Source organism: Lemur catta, chromosome 6 (assembly GCF_020740605.2).
Source record: "Lemur catta isolate mLemCat1 chromosome 6, mLemCat1.pri, whole genome shotgun sequence".
Classification (NCBI taxonomy): domain Eukaryota; kingdom Metazoa; phylum Chordata; class Mammalia; order Primates; family Lemuridae; genus Lemur; species Lemur catta.
The window spans coordinates 58,387,930-58,406,938 of record NC_059133.1 but is presented as its reverse complement, the minus strand read 5'-3'; the positions used below and the strand labels follow the sequence as shown (position 1 = coordinate 58,406,938).

At 35.7% G+C, this 19,009-nt stretch overlaps 1 protein-coding gene and 1 non-coding gene across 4 annotated transcripts in view; one reads left to right on the top strand and one right to left on the bottom strand.

The window, feature by feature from the left end:
- Positions 1-19,009, top strand: part of SPATS2 (spermatogenesis associated serine rich 2) — a 102,381-nt gene that overhangs the window by 53,734 nt on the left and 29,638 nt on the right. For 2 of the 3 annotated variants that reach the window (XM_045554998.1, XM_045554999.1), the window contains exons 3-4: positions 16,393-16,472; positions 18,599-18,707. In XM_045554998.1, the coding sequence (XP_045410954.1) occupies positions 16,393-16,472; positions 18,599-18,707 (189 nt within the window). Of the gene's footprint in view, positions 1-9,450; positions 9,470-16,392; positions 16,473-18,598; positions 18,708-19,009 lie in introns of those variants that run through there. The other variant, XM_045555000.1, reaches the window with a different exon arrangement.
- LOC123640839 lies at positions 1,351-1,456 on the bottom strand. Its single transcript, XR_006736084.1, has one exon. It is a non-coding gene; the product is annotated as a U6 spliceosomal RNA (small nuclear RNA).

The following is a 19,009-nucleotide window of genomic DNA, read 5'->3' as shown; positions in this document are numbered from 1 at the left end:
GCCACTGATATCTAGTGGGTAGACATCTAGGCTGCTGTAACCATCTTATGGTGCAAAAGGTAGTCCTTCATAACAAAGAATTGCTCTGCATAAAATGTCAATACTGCTGAAGTTAAGAAACCTGATCTGTTGATAGGATTATGTGGTTTTGTTTTCTATTAATATAGAGTATTACATTACTTAATTTTCAGATATTATACAAATCCTGCTTCTTTGTACAAATTCTACATACACTGTCGTGGTATATAATCCTTTTTTTATGTCACTGGATTTTATTTGCTAATATTTTGTTATAGATTTTTACACCTGTATTCGTGAGTGATGTTGGTATGTAGTTTTCTGCTGTTGTGATATGTTTGTTTACCATATGCTCTGTCCTTAGAGAATGTGCTATGTGTGCTTAAAAAGAATGTGTATTGATCTGTTGTTGGGTAGAGTGTTGTATATATATCAGTTAGGTCAAGTTGGGTGAGGATTTTCAAATTGTCTGTATCCTTACTTATTTTCTGAATAGTTGTTATGTCATTTACTAAGAGAAAAGTATTAAAATCTTTAGCTATAATTGTTGAATTCTGTATTTTCCCTTTGAATTCTGTCATTTTTTAACTCACATATTTTGTGGCTCTGTTATCAAGCACATATACATTTATAATTGTTATGTCTTGTTGATATATTATTTTGTTTTTGTTTTCTTTGGGGGTCAACGTCTTGCTCTGTTGGCCCAGGCTGCAATACAGTGACTTGATCATAGCTCACTGCAGCCTGGAACTCCTGGGCTCAAGCCATCCTTCTGCCTCAGCCTCCTGGATAACTGGGACTATAGTTGCATGTTCTTACTCCTCGCTAATTGTTCTTACTCTTTTTTTTTTTTTTTTTTTTTTTTTGAGACGGAGTCTCACTCTGTTGCCTGGGCTAGAGTGAGTGCCTTGGCGTCAGCCTAGCTCACAGCAACCTCAAACTCCTGGGCTTAAGCAATCCTACTGCCTCAGCCTCCCAAGTATTTGGGACTACAGGCATGCGCCACCATGCCCGGCTAATTTTTTTCTATATATATATTTTAGTTGGCCAGATAATTTCTTTCTATTTTTAGTAGAGACGGGTCTCGCTCTTGCTCAGGCTGGTCTCGAACTCCTGAGCTCCAGCGATCCACCCGCCTCGGCCTCCCAGAGTGTTAGGATTACAGGCGTGAGCCACCGCGCCCGGCCTATTCTTACTTTTTGTAGAGACAGAGTCTCACTCTGTTGCTCAGGCTGGTCTTAAACTCCTGGCCTCAAGCAGTCCTCCCACCTCAGCCATTCAAAGTGCTAGGATTATAGGTGTGAGCCACCATGCCTGGACTGATAATTTTTCAAAAATATGTAACACTTCACGAATTTATGTGTCATCCTTGTCAGGGGCCATGCTAATTTTCTCTGTATTGTTCCAATTTTAGTATATGTACTGCTGAAGCAAGAACAGATATATTGATTTTTTAATCATTATGAAATGCTTTTCTTTGTCTCTAATAATATTTCTTTAAAGGTTTTTTTTTTTTTAATTTTCTTTTTTGTAAGACATAGGATGTTGCTGTGTTGCCCAGGGTGAACTTAAACTCTTGGGCTGAAGAGATCCTCCAGCCTCAGCCTCCCAAGTAGCTGGGACTATAGGCTCATGTGACTACAGCCCAGCTTTTTAAAGTTTTAATTTTTCTGCTAGTTATATAGCTGCTCCAGCTCTCTCACGGTTACTGTTTGCAGGGAATATCTTTTTCATCCTTTTGCTTTCAGTTTATTTGTGTCTTTGAATCTAAGGTGTGTCTTTTGTAGGCACCATATAGTTGGATCTTGCTTTTTTATCCAATATGAGAAATCTAACTTTTGATTATTTAGTCCATTGACATTAAATGTAATTATCTTATGATTGGGTTTATTCCTGCTACTTGCTATTTTCTACATCTCATTTTTTTGGGTTCCTGTGTTCTTCCTTTATTGCCTTCTTTTGTGTTAAAATATCTATATTATATTTCATGTACTATAAAATGTATGTGTGTGTGTATGTATATATGTGTCCTAAATATATATTTAGTTTACTATTTTAAGTCCTTGATTTTTTTTTTTTTTTTGAGACAGAGTCTCGCTCTGTTGCCTGGGCTAGAATGCTGTGGCATTAGCCTAGCTCACAGCAACCTCAAACTCCTGGGCTTAGGCAATCCTCCTGCCTCAGCCTCCTGAGTAGCTAGGACTACAGGAATGTGCCACTGTGCCTGGCTAATTTTTTTCTATTTTTAGTAGAGAGAGGGTCTTGCTCTTGCTCAGGCTGGTCTCAAACTTTTGACCTTAAGCAATCTTCCCGCCTCGGCCTCCCAGAGTGCTACGATTACAGTTGTGAGCCACCTCGCCCGGCCAGTCCTAGATTTTTTTAAAGCTATTTTTAAATAGTTAATTTATTAGTGGTTTCTCTAGGGGTTGCAGTATCTTTAACTTATCACAGTCTATTTCAGGCTAATACTGACTTAATTCTAGTAAAATATAGCAACTTTATTCCAGTGTAGCCTCATTTCTGCCTCCCTCTTTTATAGTAGGATTTTCACGTATATTACATCTATATGTGTTATAACTTCAACAATATACTGTTGTAATTATTGCTTTAAACAATGTATGTTTTTTGAAGAAATGAGAAGAAAAGAGAAAAAATACACACAGAGTCTTTTATATTTACCAGTTTAAGTGCTCTTCATTCCTTCCTCTGAATTTGAGTTACTGTCTGGTTTATTTCCTTTTGGCCTAAAGAATTTCCTTTAGTATTTCTCATAGGGAAAATCTGACAGCAATGGATTCTTTTAGCCTTTGTTTACTGGGATGTCTTTATTTCCCCTTCACTTTTTGAAGGATAGTTTTGCTGGATATGCAATTCCTCACTGACAATTTTTTGTTTCAGCACTTAGAATATGCCAATCCACTGAATATGTCATGTTGTTGTTCCCCTGTTTGTAATGAGTTGTTTTTCTCTTGTTGCTGTCAATATTTTCTCTTTGTCTTTAGCAGTTTGACTCTGATGCATCGATGGATCTCTTGGGAATTTTATCAAATGTTGGCCATTATTTCTGAAAAATTTTTTTTATATACTTTTTTCTTCTCCTTCTTAAAATCCTGTTACACATATTTTGGTAGCTTGATGTTCCCCCACAGGTGACTGAGGCTGTGTTCATTTTTCTTCTATGTTTCTTTTTTTTCCTTTGCTCTTCTGATTGTTTAATTTCTACTGATCTCTTTTCAGGTTCACTGATTCTTCTGTTATTTTAGATCTGCTGTTAAGTTTATCTATGCATTTTTCATTTGAGTTTTATATTTTTAATTAGAATTTCCTTTCTTAAAATAGTTTCTCTATTTTCCTTTAATTCTTTGAAATAATTTTCTTTAATTATTTAAAATAGTTTCCTTTAATTCTTTGAACAAATCTATATTAGTTGTTTTGAAGTCTTTGGTGTTTTGAGTTTTTTCCTATGTATGAGTCTTTCTTTCTTCCTTTCCTTTCCTTTCCTTTTCCTTTCCCTTCCTCCCTCCCTTCCTTCATTCCTTCCTTCTTTCTTTCTTCAAAAGTGGATAGTTTAGATAATATATTGTATTAATTCTAGATTCTCATTTTCTGAGGGTGTTTGAGAATAATTTGTCTGAACTAAAACTGAAGAATCTTCCTTCCTCATGTGTACAGCCGGTCTTACCTAATGCTTTAGCAGTTTCTCCATAATTTGTTGTCTGCCTTTGGGTGATTTCCAGAATCCTGAAATGGTTGTTTTTGATAGTTTTGTTCAGTTTTATACTTGTGTTTTAAGGAGAGGAACTTGCCAACCTGTTTACACCACCCTCATCCTTAAGGTTGGTTTTATTGTACTTTATGAAAGCATTGGTCCTCAAATGATTAAAAATTAAAATAACAGGCCAGGCGCAGTGTCTCACACCTGTAATCCTAGCACTCTAGGAGGCTGAGGTTGGAGGATTGCTTGAGCTCAGGAGTTTGAGAGCAGCCTGAACAAGAATGTGACCCCATCTCTACTAAAAATAAAAAAATCAGCCAGGTGTGGTGGTGCATGCCTATAGTACCAGCTACTCCAGAAGCTGAGGCAGGAAGATCACTTCAGCCCAGGAGTTTGAGATTGCACTGTACTCTACTTGGGGCAAGACTCTGTCTCAAAAAAAAAAAAAAAAAGAAAGAAAGAAAAGAAAAAAGAAAAGCTCATCTTTGATGATGGTGGCCATTTAAGGAAGAAAAAGATGCTATTAGCAAAAAGCTTGTGTGACAACAAGGAAACAAACTGGTCGCCAGTCTGTAAGATAAAAAGAGAGGCCCCAGAGAACCAGCTCTCTCAGAGAAATGTTGAAACAAAAGGACAGCTTGAACAACTACAAAAGCACAGGGACTATGTAAAAAAAAAAAAAAAAAATAGAAATTAAAATAACAACTAGTCCTTCACCAGTGAGCAGGTCCTTAGATCCTAAGGAGTCTACTTGTTCTTGTGGCTTACTAGTTAACTAGGTAAAGATTTTTTTGCCAAAAAAATCTCCTGTAGGCCTTACCCTTGGATTATGTGTGCTGTTTGTTGAGGAACCAGATGTCAAAAATCATGAGATAAATAAAAGAATCTTTGAATAGAACCAAAGCAAACATTTGAGAACCTATTTATGGCATGAATTTATAGCAGAATAGACATGTATATCTTTTTATCTTTTCCTGACTGATCTCTGAATCCAGCACTGGATAAAAGAAAGCAGACTCTAGGAGGTCATCCAAGGTTAGCAGTAGGCTTGTTTGTGATTCTCACAGATTGCTAATGCATCTGATATCATTCTAATTTTTTCTTTCTTTTATTTTTTTGAAATAGGGTCTCGCTCTGTCATCCAGGAATGCAGTGGCATGATCATAGCTTACTGCAGCCTCGAACTTCCTGCCTCAGCCTCCCGAGTAGCTGGGACTACAGATGCATGCCACCATACCCAGCTAATTTTTAAATTTTTTGTAGAGATGGGGGCTCTCTATGTTGCTCTAATTTTCTTCCTAAATAGCCTCTTAAGAAGGATGAAATTAAGCCATTATAATTTTTTTATATTTTGGAAGTCCTGATTTTTTCAGATGATCTTTGTTTCTCAAATCTGACTGTATATCAGAATCATCCTGGAAATAAAAAAAGAAATAATTTTTGCATCACTCTCTCTGGGGATGGTACACTAGACTTTTTAACAGTCAGGATTGCTAATATTCCTACACGTAAAATAGTGTTTGCCTGTTTGATGTCTAATTCTGTTTATCGAATTACAATGATAACAGCAAATTCACAAGTAGGGTACTTTTATTGTCGACTTCATCTGGCATTTTAAGTTTAGTTCTCTCTCCTCTTTTCCCCCTCATAAAACTATTCAGCTACAAAACATTTTCACACTTGGTATTTAAATCTCTGAAACATTGAAACAGCTAACTTGATTTTCATAGTTGGTCTTGCATGAATGTCCTATAGTACTATGCTATTGCTTAATTCTTTCTCTCCTTTTTGTCTTATAAGAGCTACCTAGATGTTTCCCTCCCCTTCTCCTTCTCCATCTCTTTTTTTAGTCTTTGGCAATGAAAAGAAATCTCCATGTTGGTTTTCCACTTTTTAAATAATCATCAGGGTGAGTCCTTATATCTTTGATGATGTCTTTCCTTCATTTGCTTCATAATCACATAGATGCCATTGAGATCTCATTTTAAGTCTTTTTAAAAGTAAATGACTTGCAGTGATTTTGTTCTGCAATATATTTTAGAGTTTTTTTCTTGCCACATAATTTTGCTGAGTTATAGAACTTTTGAGAACTATGGTAATGTGGTGTAATTATTTTTAATAAATGCATTTGAAAGTAATAATAAGTCTACTTCTTTCTTTTTGAAGTTCTGTGACCATTTTACATAAAGGGGTATTTAAAAATCTGTAGAAAATAAAATAAGGTGTTCTCTTTTTATAGTTGAAAAATATGTAGTTCAACACCCCTTTTCTGAAAAATGTTTGCTTTCTTATTATTTCATTAGAAAAGGCTGGACTGTACCTTTTTCATAACCCAAAGACAAGATTTTTATTCTAGTTACTTCTAGTTACTCAGGGTGTTTCTCATTGTTAAGGGTAATTTTATTCCATGTGAATAAATTGACTGGTTTTGTTGATGGTGCTAGGAATGTTTTGAACCTTTTGTTCATTTCCAGCTTAAGTATTTATGTTATTTATATAGCATTATAAGTCTATTATTTTTTCTAAAAGTTAAATTCCCAACCTGAATTGTAAATTATATTTGTGTTTTTGGTACAAATTAAAACGTTAAGAATAGAGACCAGGAAAAGAAAAAATATAACTTAGGGGCAGCCCACCACCTAATAAATCAACTGCATTTGTTTCTCAGATACCTTCTAATCCTCATCTATTAGCACAGACTTCTTAAATTCTGTTTAGCGATAATCATGACATGGAGATCATCTCCTCCTTTTTTTGAGTATGTTCCAACCACCTAGTATTATTAGTCATATATGACCTCCTTGAGGAGCAAGAAGAATAGACTTGAGAAGCACCATGGTTAGCATGTGAGCCTTGTTCCAGTATTTTGTCACTTATCCATCACGTGTTAATGTTCAGCATATTTGTTCCTGCCATAATTTAAGCTTGTATCTTCTTTTGTAGCTTCAAGGGAATGAAGAACAGTTGTTCGACATCTTCTTTTTAAAAAACTTTGAGGATAAATAGGAAAGGCAATATGAATATGAGTAGTGGTGTAAGACCTTTTCTGTTAGAACCATACAAACTCTAACCGGGCATGGTAATGCATTCGCCTGTAATCCCAGCTACAGGGGAGGATGAGGTGGGAGGATGGCTTGAGCCCAGGAGGTAGAGGCTGCAGTGAGCTATGACTGCATCATTGCACTCTGGCCTGTGTGACAGAGTGAGACCCTGTTGCTTAAAAAAATTTTAAATTCCAGCTCTGGCACTTGCTAGCTAGAAAATCACTTTACTGCTCTAGGCCTCCTCTTCCTTTTTTGCAAAACAGTAAGATGGCAGAAGACTTCTGTGTAGGGATGTTGTGAGGATTAATTGAGATATTTCATGTAGAGCTCCTTGCATAATGCCTAGTAGAATAATTAATGCTAGCTGTTGTTGTTATGGTAGTCTGTTCAGCCTTTTTTAACTTTAGACCATTTATAATTCATGTAACCCAGTGGTTCTCAACTGTTAGACCCATGTTTTCTTTTTAAAATGAATATTTTATAGCGTTTCCTTTATTATCCTGAAATAAAAGTCACAGATAATATAATTTACTTACATAGACAACTTAACATTCAATATAATGTCTTTATAAAAATGAGTAGTAAACATTGATTTTTAATAAAATAATACATATGCCTATATTAGCTATAATTTTAAAACTATGTATGACTAATCTAGAAGATATAATGAAGTAGATGGATGCTTGTAACTATATGTAAGTTACTATGAATGAGATAGCCATAAAAATAGATTGATATAAATATCTTATACTAGTGAGTCAAATAACATAAGCTACCTTCTGAATGAAAAAAGTACAAGTTTTCCTTTATTTACGTAGTATTATAGTTTTGGAAAAATCCAGTGTATATTAGTATAAGTTAGTAAAATAGTATAAAACATACTTTGTTTTTACGTGTAGTATGGAGATAGGTTCTAGGATTAGATATTTATAAACAGGCTCTTAACTAATTGTCTAGGTGGACATTCAAAGATTGTACAGGATTAAGGACAATTCTTTATGGAATATATAGCATCTTTATCTGCTTTCCATTAAATGCTAGTATATCCCATTGCTAATTATTATGACAACCAAAAATGCCGCATATATTTCTAAAATGCCTCTTGGAGGTAGTACAGCCAGCTGCTGTTGAAAATAAGGACTGTAACTATCACTTTACAGACTCTGCTCTCACTATTTTTTACTGTTTACTTACATGCTGACCAGTAACGCAACCTTAAGCAAGTCATTTAACCTCGTTAGGCTTTGCCTATAAAAGATCTCTTCTAACTTTAAAATTCCACAGTTTTTAAGGAATATCTGGGGGTGTTTTTCTGTTTGTTTATTTTAAGACAGAATCTTGTTCTGTTGATCAGGCTAGAGTATAGTGGCATCATTATAGCTCACTGCAACCTCAAATTCCTGGGCTGAAGCAAAGGATTATCTGTTTTGATTACATTGTTTTACAGATAGGGAAATATAGGACCAGAGAGGCAAAGTGACTCACCACAGAAAAAATATCCTACCTACCTACCCCTCAATATGATGTTAGTCAACTAAGAGAATTCTGTGTGTGTTTGTATGTGTGCGTATAAAAAGTTAATATTGTATAGGTAAATCCTGACGCAGTTACTTAGCATAATGAAGTTTATTTCTCCTTCACATAAAATCCAGTTGACAGGAAAAGGGAGTTCAACTCCCTGCAGTCATTTCTGGCTGGTTGGAGGCCCTGCCATTTTCAATAGTAGCTTCCAAGGTCATTCTAGATGTTCACATCCAGCTACCATATGGAGAAATAGATTGTGGAGAATTATTACCAGGAGGCAGTTTTTATGGGTCTTGTCTGGAAATAGTACATACTGCCTATGCTCACATTTCATGGGCCAGACTTCAGTCATATGGTCACAGTTAATTACAAAGAAAACTGGGGAATGTGGTATAGTTGCATATCCAGGAAGAAGAGGATATTGGGTTTGCAAAGCACATAACAATCTTAGCTTCTCTCCCTCTCCCTCTCTCTCCCTCTCTCTCTCTCTCTCTCTCTCTCTCTCTCTGTATGTATGTACATACATGTATACATACATATTGAGAGATGAGATGGAAAAATAAGTTTAGCAAAGTTGTATATTAAGTTATATACCAAATGGCTTTCCCACTAACTTAACACTTAATGTTATAAGATTATTTTTTTATATGTAATTGTTTTATCCCTTTATTTCCCTAAATAGATTAAGAGTTTCTCCTGCAGTACTTAGTAAATACTGTGTATGCTTTTGCTTAGTATATATTTGTGAATTAAGTCTAAGATTTCTCAGAATGAGAAATGATCATCTAGTTATAATAGTACCGTGTTTTTAAAAATCCATGAATTCTTGAGATGTGATTTTTTTTCCCTCTCAGAGTAATTTTTTACTATCTATTGACAATAATAACAAGACTTCTTTTATTTTAATTTTTAAAATTATAATAAAATATATATAAAACATAAAATTTATATTTTAACTTGTTTTAACTATACAGTTCAGTGGTATTAAGTCATTCACATTGTTTTGCAGCCATTACTACCATTCATGTCTAGAACTCTTTTCATCTTGTAAAACTGAAACTCTTTACCCATTAAACAATAATTCAACATTCTCTCTTCCCCCCAGCCCCTGGCAACCACCATTCTACTTTCTGTCTCTGTGAGGTTGATTACTTTAGGTAATATACATGTAAGTAGAATTATATAGTATTTGTCCTTTTGTGACTGGCTTATTTCACTTAGGGGGATAATGTCATTAAGATTAATCCATATTGTAGTATGTGTCAGAATTTCTTTCCTTTTTAAGGCTGAATAAATACTATTCCATTGTATGTGTATACCACAGTTTGTTTATCTGTTCATCTCTTGGTAGACACTTGGGTTACTTCCACCTTTTGGCTATTGTGACTAATGCTGCTATATGAACATGGGTGTAATCCATGCTTTCAATTCTTTTGGGTATATGCCCAGAAGTGGAATTGCTGGATCATGTAGTAATTCTATTTTTATGTATGTATGTATATATGTATGTATTTATTTTTTGAGACAGAATCTCACTCTGTCATCGGGCTAGAGTGCAGTGGCATCATCATATCTCTCTGCAACCTCAAATCCTGGGCTAAAGTAATCTGCCTGCTTCAGCCACTGAGTAGCTAGGACTACAGGCATGTGCCACCTTGCCCAGCTAATAAAAAAAAATTTTTTTTGTAGAGGTGGGGTCTCACTATGTTGTCCAGGCAGGTCTTGAGCTCCTGGCCTCAAGCAATCCTCTTGCCTCAGCCTCCCAAAATGCTAGGATTACAGGCTTGAGCCACTGCACCTGGCCCCAAAGTCTTATAAAACGGCATTTTGACATAGTTATTTTTCTAAATTTCCCATCTCTGATAAGCTTCCCTTCCAACCCTGATTCCCTATTATTTTCATTCTCTTTCATAAACATTTTATTTTCTTATCAAAACAGTCATGTTTTCTCCAAGTTTAGGTGGTAAATTGGTAGAAGAGAGAATTACCACCCAGAAAATTAAAGTTGGTGGCATCTTTAATTTTGAAGTTCTGAATACACTGTAGTCCTTAGCTACTAAGGTGACAATAACTTTCTTTTCCTTGCACTCATACTTTTACAGTATAACCCTGGTTCCCACATTTGCCATTAGGGCACATAAAAAAACTGAACTCCACTTGTAATTTTATTGGTGACTTACATGTGGATTATTCTTAAAGTTGCTGTGAGCAAAAGCAATTCCAAGAAATTGGTCACTTTCTTTTATGGTCAGGTATTGGCTGTGTTCAGTGTAAAGGAGAAGTTCAGGTTGTTTAATTCAGGTTCATATGATACCACTTCTGCAAGAATTGGCACATTTACATAGGCTCTGCTCCTGAGTTTACTTTTTAATTTTTAAGAGGAAGTTGATACAGTGAGAGAAAATATGACAAGTGCACTTGTTAGGTTATCTGGACTTCTAGGATTTATTTGTGGACTTCACTTGTATTTTAAATGGATCTCATTACCTCTACTGGCCTTTCTTTGGCTATGGTGAAATGTGAATAGTGTTGTTACCCAACTTCCTTTATGTATGTGTAAGGAATATCAGTGAGTTATAGCAAGAAGCAGAAATCCTTAAAAGAAAGGTGATATATCAAGGTACTGTTAAAATTATGGCAACTTGAGAACTCTAGAGTATTTGATGAGTTACAACAGTAATGGATAGCATAAAACTTGGACTCTCTTCTTGATTCTACAGTAGAACTTACTGAGTGACTTTGGGCAAGGAATAGTACCATGGGCTGATTTTCTCATCAATATAAAATTAAGAGAGGATATTCTGGGAAGGATTATAATTCCATCTTCCTCCTAACTTGTCGAAGGGAATAGTTTGCCATACTATATGTTAATGAAAAGAAAGATACAAGCAACCTAAAACCACAAGGTTTTGGTGGTTAGATTCAAGGATACAAATTCAGTAGCCCCCATGAGAACCCTTACACTTACTCCATGCCTAGGTTAAGTCCCCTTTACACTTGTCTCTACTGTGAGCAGCCTGAAATTTGTGCACAGGCCTTTCCTGATGGAGATAGTCTGCTCATGGATAATCATATTGAATTCATTAAGAGGCTTACTGTGTGTTCATAATATTAGCTCTGCTAAACCTCTTTAGATAGGGCCCAAGGTGGTAGAGCTTTTAATAATCTTCACTCCATAATAGATAATGTTATTGTGGAGGTCTAGCATATGTATTTAGTACTGTGCAATTTGATAAACTAATGCATAGTTGCTATCATATTGAGATGGTTATTTTTTTTTTTTACTGGTCTCTTGTCCTAGACTGTAAGACTCTGAGAGGGCAGGAACCATATATGTCATGTTCACCTTTAAATCCTGAATGCCTAGCACCATAAACGGGTGTAAAAAATATCTCTTAGAGACCCTGCTTTCATTTCTTTTGTGTATATACCAAGAAGTTGGATTGCTGGATCATATGATAGTTCTTTGTTTAATCTTGTAACAGCTGGGCATAGTGACTCATGCCTGTAATTCTAGCACTTTGGGAGGTCAAGGTGGGAGGACTGCTTAAGGCCAGGAGTTCAAGAGTAGCCTGGGCAACATGGTGAGACTGTGTCTCAATAAAAAATTTTTTAAAAAATTAGCTGGACATAGCAGCTCACACCTGTAGTCCTAGCTACTCAGAGGCTAAGGCAGGAGGATCCTTGAGCCCAGGAGTTCAAGGTTGCAGTGAGCTATGATCACACCACTGCACTCCAGACTAGGTGACACAGTGAGACCTTGTCTCAAAAAAAAAAAAAAAAAAAATCTTTTAAGGAACTACCATATGGCTTTCTATAGTGGCTATACCATTTTATATTTCTACCAGCAAGGCACCAGAATTCCAATTTCTATATACCCTTACCAACACTTTGTTTTCTTTTTTTTAAGTAAATAGGCATTCTGGGTATAAATATAATTAGGACTTTAAAATAAATTAATAAAACAATAAAATATGATCTTCAGGTTAAATCATAAATTAACAGTTGTTAGACTATACTTCAAAACTTAAGATACTTGTTCATGGTTGATTTAATACATGGAATATTTAGGTTCAGCTCTTTCTATGTTATATTCAGTACCTAAAACAACCTTTTCATGATTTTTGAAGCCAGCAAAAACAAACCTATACGTATATACTACAAATATTTGTCAGTTGTACTGTGAATAATATACTTTCATACTTTTTCTAAAATGTACCTGAATGTGTGCTATTTGAAATTGTTTCAAAAAGCTTCTGAGATGGTTCATGATAGAGTGAAATAAATAATTAGAAAGCTCAAGCTCAAGTGCTCCTCATTTTCTTTATGAATATTGCCTGAGAATACTTTTTTTTTTTTTTTTTTAAGAGACAGGGTCTTGCTCTGTCACCCAGACTGGAGCTCAGTGGTGCCATCATAGATCATAGCAGCCTCTAAGTCCTGGACTGAGTGATCCTCCTGCCTCCAGAGTAACTATGATCAATAGACACATGACTGCTAATTTCATCTTTTGGTAGAGACAGGGTTGCATTTTGTTGCCCAGGCTAGTCTTGAACTCCTGGCCTCAAGTGGTCCTCCCACAGTGCTGGGATTACAGGTGTGGGCCGCCATGCCTGGTCTAGCCTGAGAATAATATTTGACAGTAATTTTTTTCTTTAAAAATTTATTTCTGGCTGAGTGCGGTGGTTCACGCCTGTAATCCTAGCATTCTGGGAGGCCAAGGAGGGAGGATCGCTCAAGGTCAGGAGTTCGAGACCAGCCTGAGCAAGAGCGAGACCCGTCTCTGCTAAGATTGCTTAAGCCCAGGAATTTGAGGTTGCTGTGAGCTTAACGCCACAGCACTCTAGCCCGGGCAACAGAGGGAGACTCTGTCTCAAAAAAAAAAAAAATTCTGATAGAATACATGCTCTTCTATCATAGCTAAATAAAAAGATGAAATTCTGGCCGGGTGCAGTAGCTCACGCCTGTAATCCTAGTGCTCTGGGAGGCCGAGGTGGATGGATCATTTGAGCTCAGGAGTTCGAGACAAGCCTGAGCAAGAGTGAGACCCTGTCTCTACTAAAAAAATAGAAAGAAATTATATGGACAACTAAAAAATATATATAGAAAAAATTAGCTGGGCATGGTGGCGCATGCCTGTAGTCCCAGCTACTCGGGAGGCTGAGGCAGGAGGATTGCTTGAGCCAGGAGTTTGAGGTTGCTGTGAGCTAGGCTGATGCCACAGCACTCTAGCCCTGGCAACAGAGTTAGACTCTGTCTCAAAAAAAAAAAGAAAAGAAAAAAAATATGAAAAAAAAAAGATGAAATTCTGCTTTATTTCCTACCAGTGAAATTAGGTAAATCTTAGACTTTATTTTCATGAAAAAATTACAGAGTTGTTTAGTCACTAAATATTGATGGGAATTAAAAATTACTTTCTCTATAATGCTGAGAGACACTTAAGTTCCAGTGCATTGAATCTAGTATTGGTTTAAGTTGTTAGACAGTATTAGCTAGTGAGTAGACAAATTAAGATGTTAGATTATTGTTTTCTCTTTTTGGTGACCTCATGATGTAGAATATAAGTACAAAATTGTCATTTGTGCTTGGGGATGGTGACCTGTATGAACTATCTTAGTGACTCCTGTGCCCTCTGGCTGGGTTGAGTTTGGCCACTGGGCAGCATTGGCAGGAGATTCTGAGGCAGGGAGGAGAGTATGGTAGGGGTATATATTCCTCCAGTCTTTCTCGGAGGGGTATCTGTGGGCTGACTGTATTCTTTGACCAAAGGTCACAGCAGCTATCCGATGGCCTTCTCCAGTGAAACAAAGATGAAAGAGCCCTTTCTATCTGTGGGTTCCAGTAATTGCTCCCTCCTTAACACCTCGGAGTAACAACGCACATTGTTGTTATTAGCCAAGAGGTTTATTAGCCAAGAGGTACTGCACCATATGTATCTGGTGGTTTCCACACTCCCTGCAAGCAATAAAATAATCCCTTTATTAAACTCTACTCAGATTTCCTAATCTGAGTATGCTGTTTGTTTCCTGTTGGGATGCTGACTAAAATAGCTGCTTTATGTATTTTTAATCATTATCCTAATTGATATGCCAGATAAACCCCAATAATACTTATGCTAATTTGTTTTGGGCAATAACTGAGTGTTTGCAGAACTGCCCTTTGTTTTCCTTGCAGTGTGTGTCATCTGGTGTGTTGTTAAGGGGAAAAAAACGTGTTAAATGATGTATAAGAGGCTAGTAATGAAATAGTTCATTTAAATATAGATCTTAAAATGCTGTTTTACTCTTGTGTTCCCTCTTTTCCCTAAAAGAGATTAGTGATTTGATTCTCTAATGAGTAAATAAATGTCCTTTTGTATCATCTCACTCTCATTGACACCTCTGTGGAGGAGGATATGTTAAAGCATTCAAGATATATCGTTTGGCTGATCTATGAGTAATTCTGAGAAAGTTCTAGATAGTACTGCGACTATAAGGATCATCATCTTATATATTGTGTCTCTTTTCAATTAATGAAGATAGTTGGAAATTAACCATATTATATAGTTATTTGAAGGACTCAGGCTTAAATGCTGAGTTTGTGTAAGCGCAACCTGATTTTTCATTTGAGTAAATCTAGAAACTGCCAGTATTAACAGAGGTTAAATCTAAATTAATTCAGGCCGGATGCGGTGGCTCACGCCTGTAATCCTAGCCCTCTGGGAGGCCGAGGCAGGTGGATCGCTCGAGGTCAGGAGTTCGAGACCAGCCTGAGTGAGACCCTATCTCTACTAAAAATAGAAATAAAAATTATCTGGACAACTAAAAATGTATATAGAAAAAAATTAGCCAGGCATGGTGGCGCATGCCTGTAGTCCCAGCTACTGGGGAGGCTGAGGCAGTAGGATCGCTTGAGCCCAGGAGTTTGAGGTTGCTGTGAGCTAGGCTGACGCCATGGCACTCACTCGAGCCCGGGCAACAAAGTGAGACTCTGTCTCAAAAAAAAAAAAAAAATCTAAATTAATTCAAAGTTCAACATTAAGCTGTAAAAGAAACTTTAATTAAAACATCTGTAATAATAGCAAAAGAATTTGTAAAGTATATTAGAATATTACTGTGTTTTTTTGAATTCCTTTTCTCAAAATTTCCCCTTTTATTTGCCTTGTTGAAATTTTAACTCCCAAACTACTTCTAAGTACAGTGGAGGGATCAGTAATGTTATTACCTGGGAGTAAAAATCTCAGGCCACAGGCCAGACTATTGAATCACAACCTACATTTTAGCATAAGATTACCCAGATGACAGGTATGCACATCAGAATTTGAAAAACACTCTAACTGGTTCCTGGGATTATATCTCATTGGATTAAAACTAAGTTGTTAAGTATTAAAACTGAGGTAATTTATTGATCACATAGTCACAGGTAAAGAAACTGATTAAGTGTGTACACAGCATTTTCTTTATAAGTACAGAGAAGCCAGAAACTTTTTTTGTAATCAATCCCATTGAACTAAGTTTTCTCATAATGTAAACTCAGGTACATTGCTTCTTGGGTACGGAGTTTCATTTGCCTAAGGTAAATTTGGGACATTGTTTCATCAAGCATTATATTGGGGGTACAAACATTAATGTATTCATGGAGTTTATAGTATGAGAACATAATGTGTGTGGTGCAATCTAGAAGAGGAAATTACTTTCATGTGTTATTATGAATGTTACAGAAGCTTCCATCCTACTAACATTTTCAGATTCTTTAGTGTTAAATTTTACCATAGGGAGCCATTCACTTGCAACATTTCTAGAGGGGCTTTCAAATTAAGGTAGGATAATTAACAAGGATGTCAAGGATTACAGGACAGTCTAATATAGTTGATATATTTAGTGTTTCCCTCATGGAAACATGGCAGTTTCTAATGAAATCAAATTTTATTTTATAATTTAAACTCAAAAGATAGATAAAGTTATCCATTTAATAAAATTTGCCAAATAGCAACTAAGTTGTTAACTGTTTTATGGGAGAAAAACAGCCAATCTTGGCCCTTCTGTTTTGGGGATGTATTACATACTAGTTTTAGATCACGTTGAATATATTTTTCCCTTCTCATTCTTTCAGATTCATCAGGATTCATTTTTGATTTGCAGTCCAATACTGTACTGGCTCAGGGAGGAGCTTTTGAGAACATGAAAGAGAAGGTAAGGCTAGTCACTATGGATAGTAAACTTGAATGTCATATGAAAATTTAATTACTAATATAGTCAGTGGCTATCACAAACTCATTATGAAAGTGAAATTTTAAGAACAAAACAATGCTACTATATATCAGAGTGACCACTATAAAGTTAAGCGCAAACATGATTTTCTTCACATATCTCCGTATATATTCATTCTAAATTCTTTTGAAGATATTTAGTATTAATTAATATTTATATGGCTGAGTTTGCATCTCATTTGGCAACATTCTTTGAGGAACAATCTGAATAAGATCCTCTTATTCACTTGAAGAGCATTGAGTCCAGGAGACTTTAGAGCAGAAAGGGAAATAGATCTTCTACCGAGCATTCCTTTGGAAGAAAACCAGATATTTTTAGTAATATGACCCTTAATGAACTATACTGAGAAAAACATAAAAGCTTTATATGCTTTCTGCCTTTTTTTTTTTTTTTTTGAGACAGAGTCTCGCTGTGTTGCCCCGGCTAGAGTGAGTGCCATGGCTGTCAGCCTAGCTCACAGCAACCTCAAACTCCTGGGCTCAAGCAATCCTCCTGCCTCAGCCTCCCCATTAGCTGGGACTAGAGGCATGCGCCACCATGCCCAGCTAATTTTTTTTCTATATATATTTTTTAGTTGGCCAGATAATTTCTTTCTATTTTTAGTAAAGACGGGGTCTCGCTCTTGCTGAGCCTGGTCTCGAACTCCTGACCTCGAGCAATCCACCCGCCTCAGCCTCCCAGAGTGCTAGGATTACAGGCGCCCGGCCTGCTTTCTGCCTTTCTAAAAAAAGTATATTGTCATAGATACACAGTGCTTCAGTAGTATAAACACTCACGTTTTGAATTATCAGAATCTTACCTTTATCATGGAATCTGTAAGTTTTGCCTAAAGTCCATTTTTTAGGCATCAATGCTAAGGGGTTTTTTTGTTTTGTTTTGTTTTGTTTTGTTTTGTTTTTGAGACCAGGTCTCGCTCTATCGGCTGGCTAGAGTGCAATAGCGTCATTATTGGAATATCTCGTTTAGAGAGCAATTTGGCATTATCTAATGAAGCTGCAGATGCCCTACTATCCAGGAATTGTACTAGTAGTTATATATAACAGACACATTCTCTCACTGTTCACAGAAGACTCAATTTTTTTTATTCTTTACAATGTTCTAAACATTGTTTTAGCCACTGAGGATTTAACAGCATAAGAATGTTGATTACAGCATTGTTCCTAATAGCCAAACACTGGAAACAAAGTAAATGTCCATCAGTGGAATGAATAAATTTGGTATATCATACAATGGAAATACTATGTGGAAGTTAAAATAAATGAATAAGAGATGTATTTATCAACATGGAAAAAAACAATGCTAACTAAAAAAAGCAAATTGAAGATAAACAAATATGATATAATATTTATATGTAATGTAAAATAATAATGTATATTACCTATGGATACATACAGGCATCATAAAAATGCAAAAGCATGTATTGAAATAGTACCAAATTCAGGGTAGAAATCTGTGGAGAGAGAAGGGAAATGGGATTTACTAGGCATTCATGGGGCTTCACTCATTTTGTTTTGTTTTAGTAAACAGGGTGTCATGTAGTGGGTGTCCATTATTTTTTGTGTTCCTGAAATGGTTTATAATAATTTAAATTATTTATATAAATTATTTTTATAAAGTTTGTATACAATTAAATGATATAAAGCAAAAATATTTTGGAAAATGATATACAAAAATCTAAGTAGTTAATATTGGTGGTTTGTTAAACTTTCCACCTTTCTTATAGTATGCTAAAAATGAGTGAATGTTGGTGCTAAATTAGTACCTGAATAACTAAATTAAACTACCCTTTCTTGATATAAAATCTAGTACATACATTCTATTTTTAGAAATGTTCTGCTTTTCTTTTTGAAATTAATTTTTTGTATGTTGTTATCACTCATCTATTAATCATTCCCAGTGAGATGGTTGTAGGTATTCTCACTGACACTATAGAGTGATAAATATTGTTAAAAATGAAATGTCACTCTTTCTGTTATTCTCTGTAATAGGCCTCAGCTGCCTAGTGACCTACAGATGTTAGAATTAAATGACCCTGTCATCTTTTCCAGATAAATGCAGTGCGTGCAATAGTTCCCAATAAAAGCAACAATGAAATCATCCTGGTTTTGCAGCACTTTGATAATTGTGTGGACAAAACAGTACAAGCATTCATGGAAGGTAATCCTAGCTCAGTTTTTTTTTAAGTTTATATTTGTTCAAATAGAATTTGCTTCAGACTTTTATAACATTCAACCATCCAATTCTTCATAGATAATATAGCAGACCCCATGATAACATACCATACCATGACATTTTAAAAACGTAAGATAACCTCTTTCAATACTATAAGCAATTCACTCATAAGCTATATGATATATGGAATAAGAGACAAGCTGAGAAACACCATCATTTTACTCAAAATGTTCTCTAAGGGTATTTAAAAAGAAATCGTGTGGCCAGTGGTATAAGGAACTTGATTG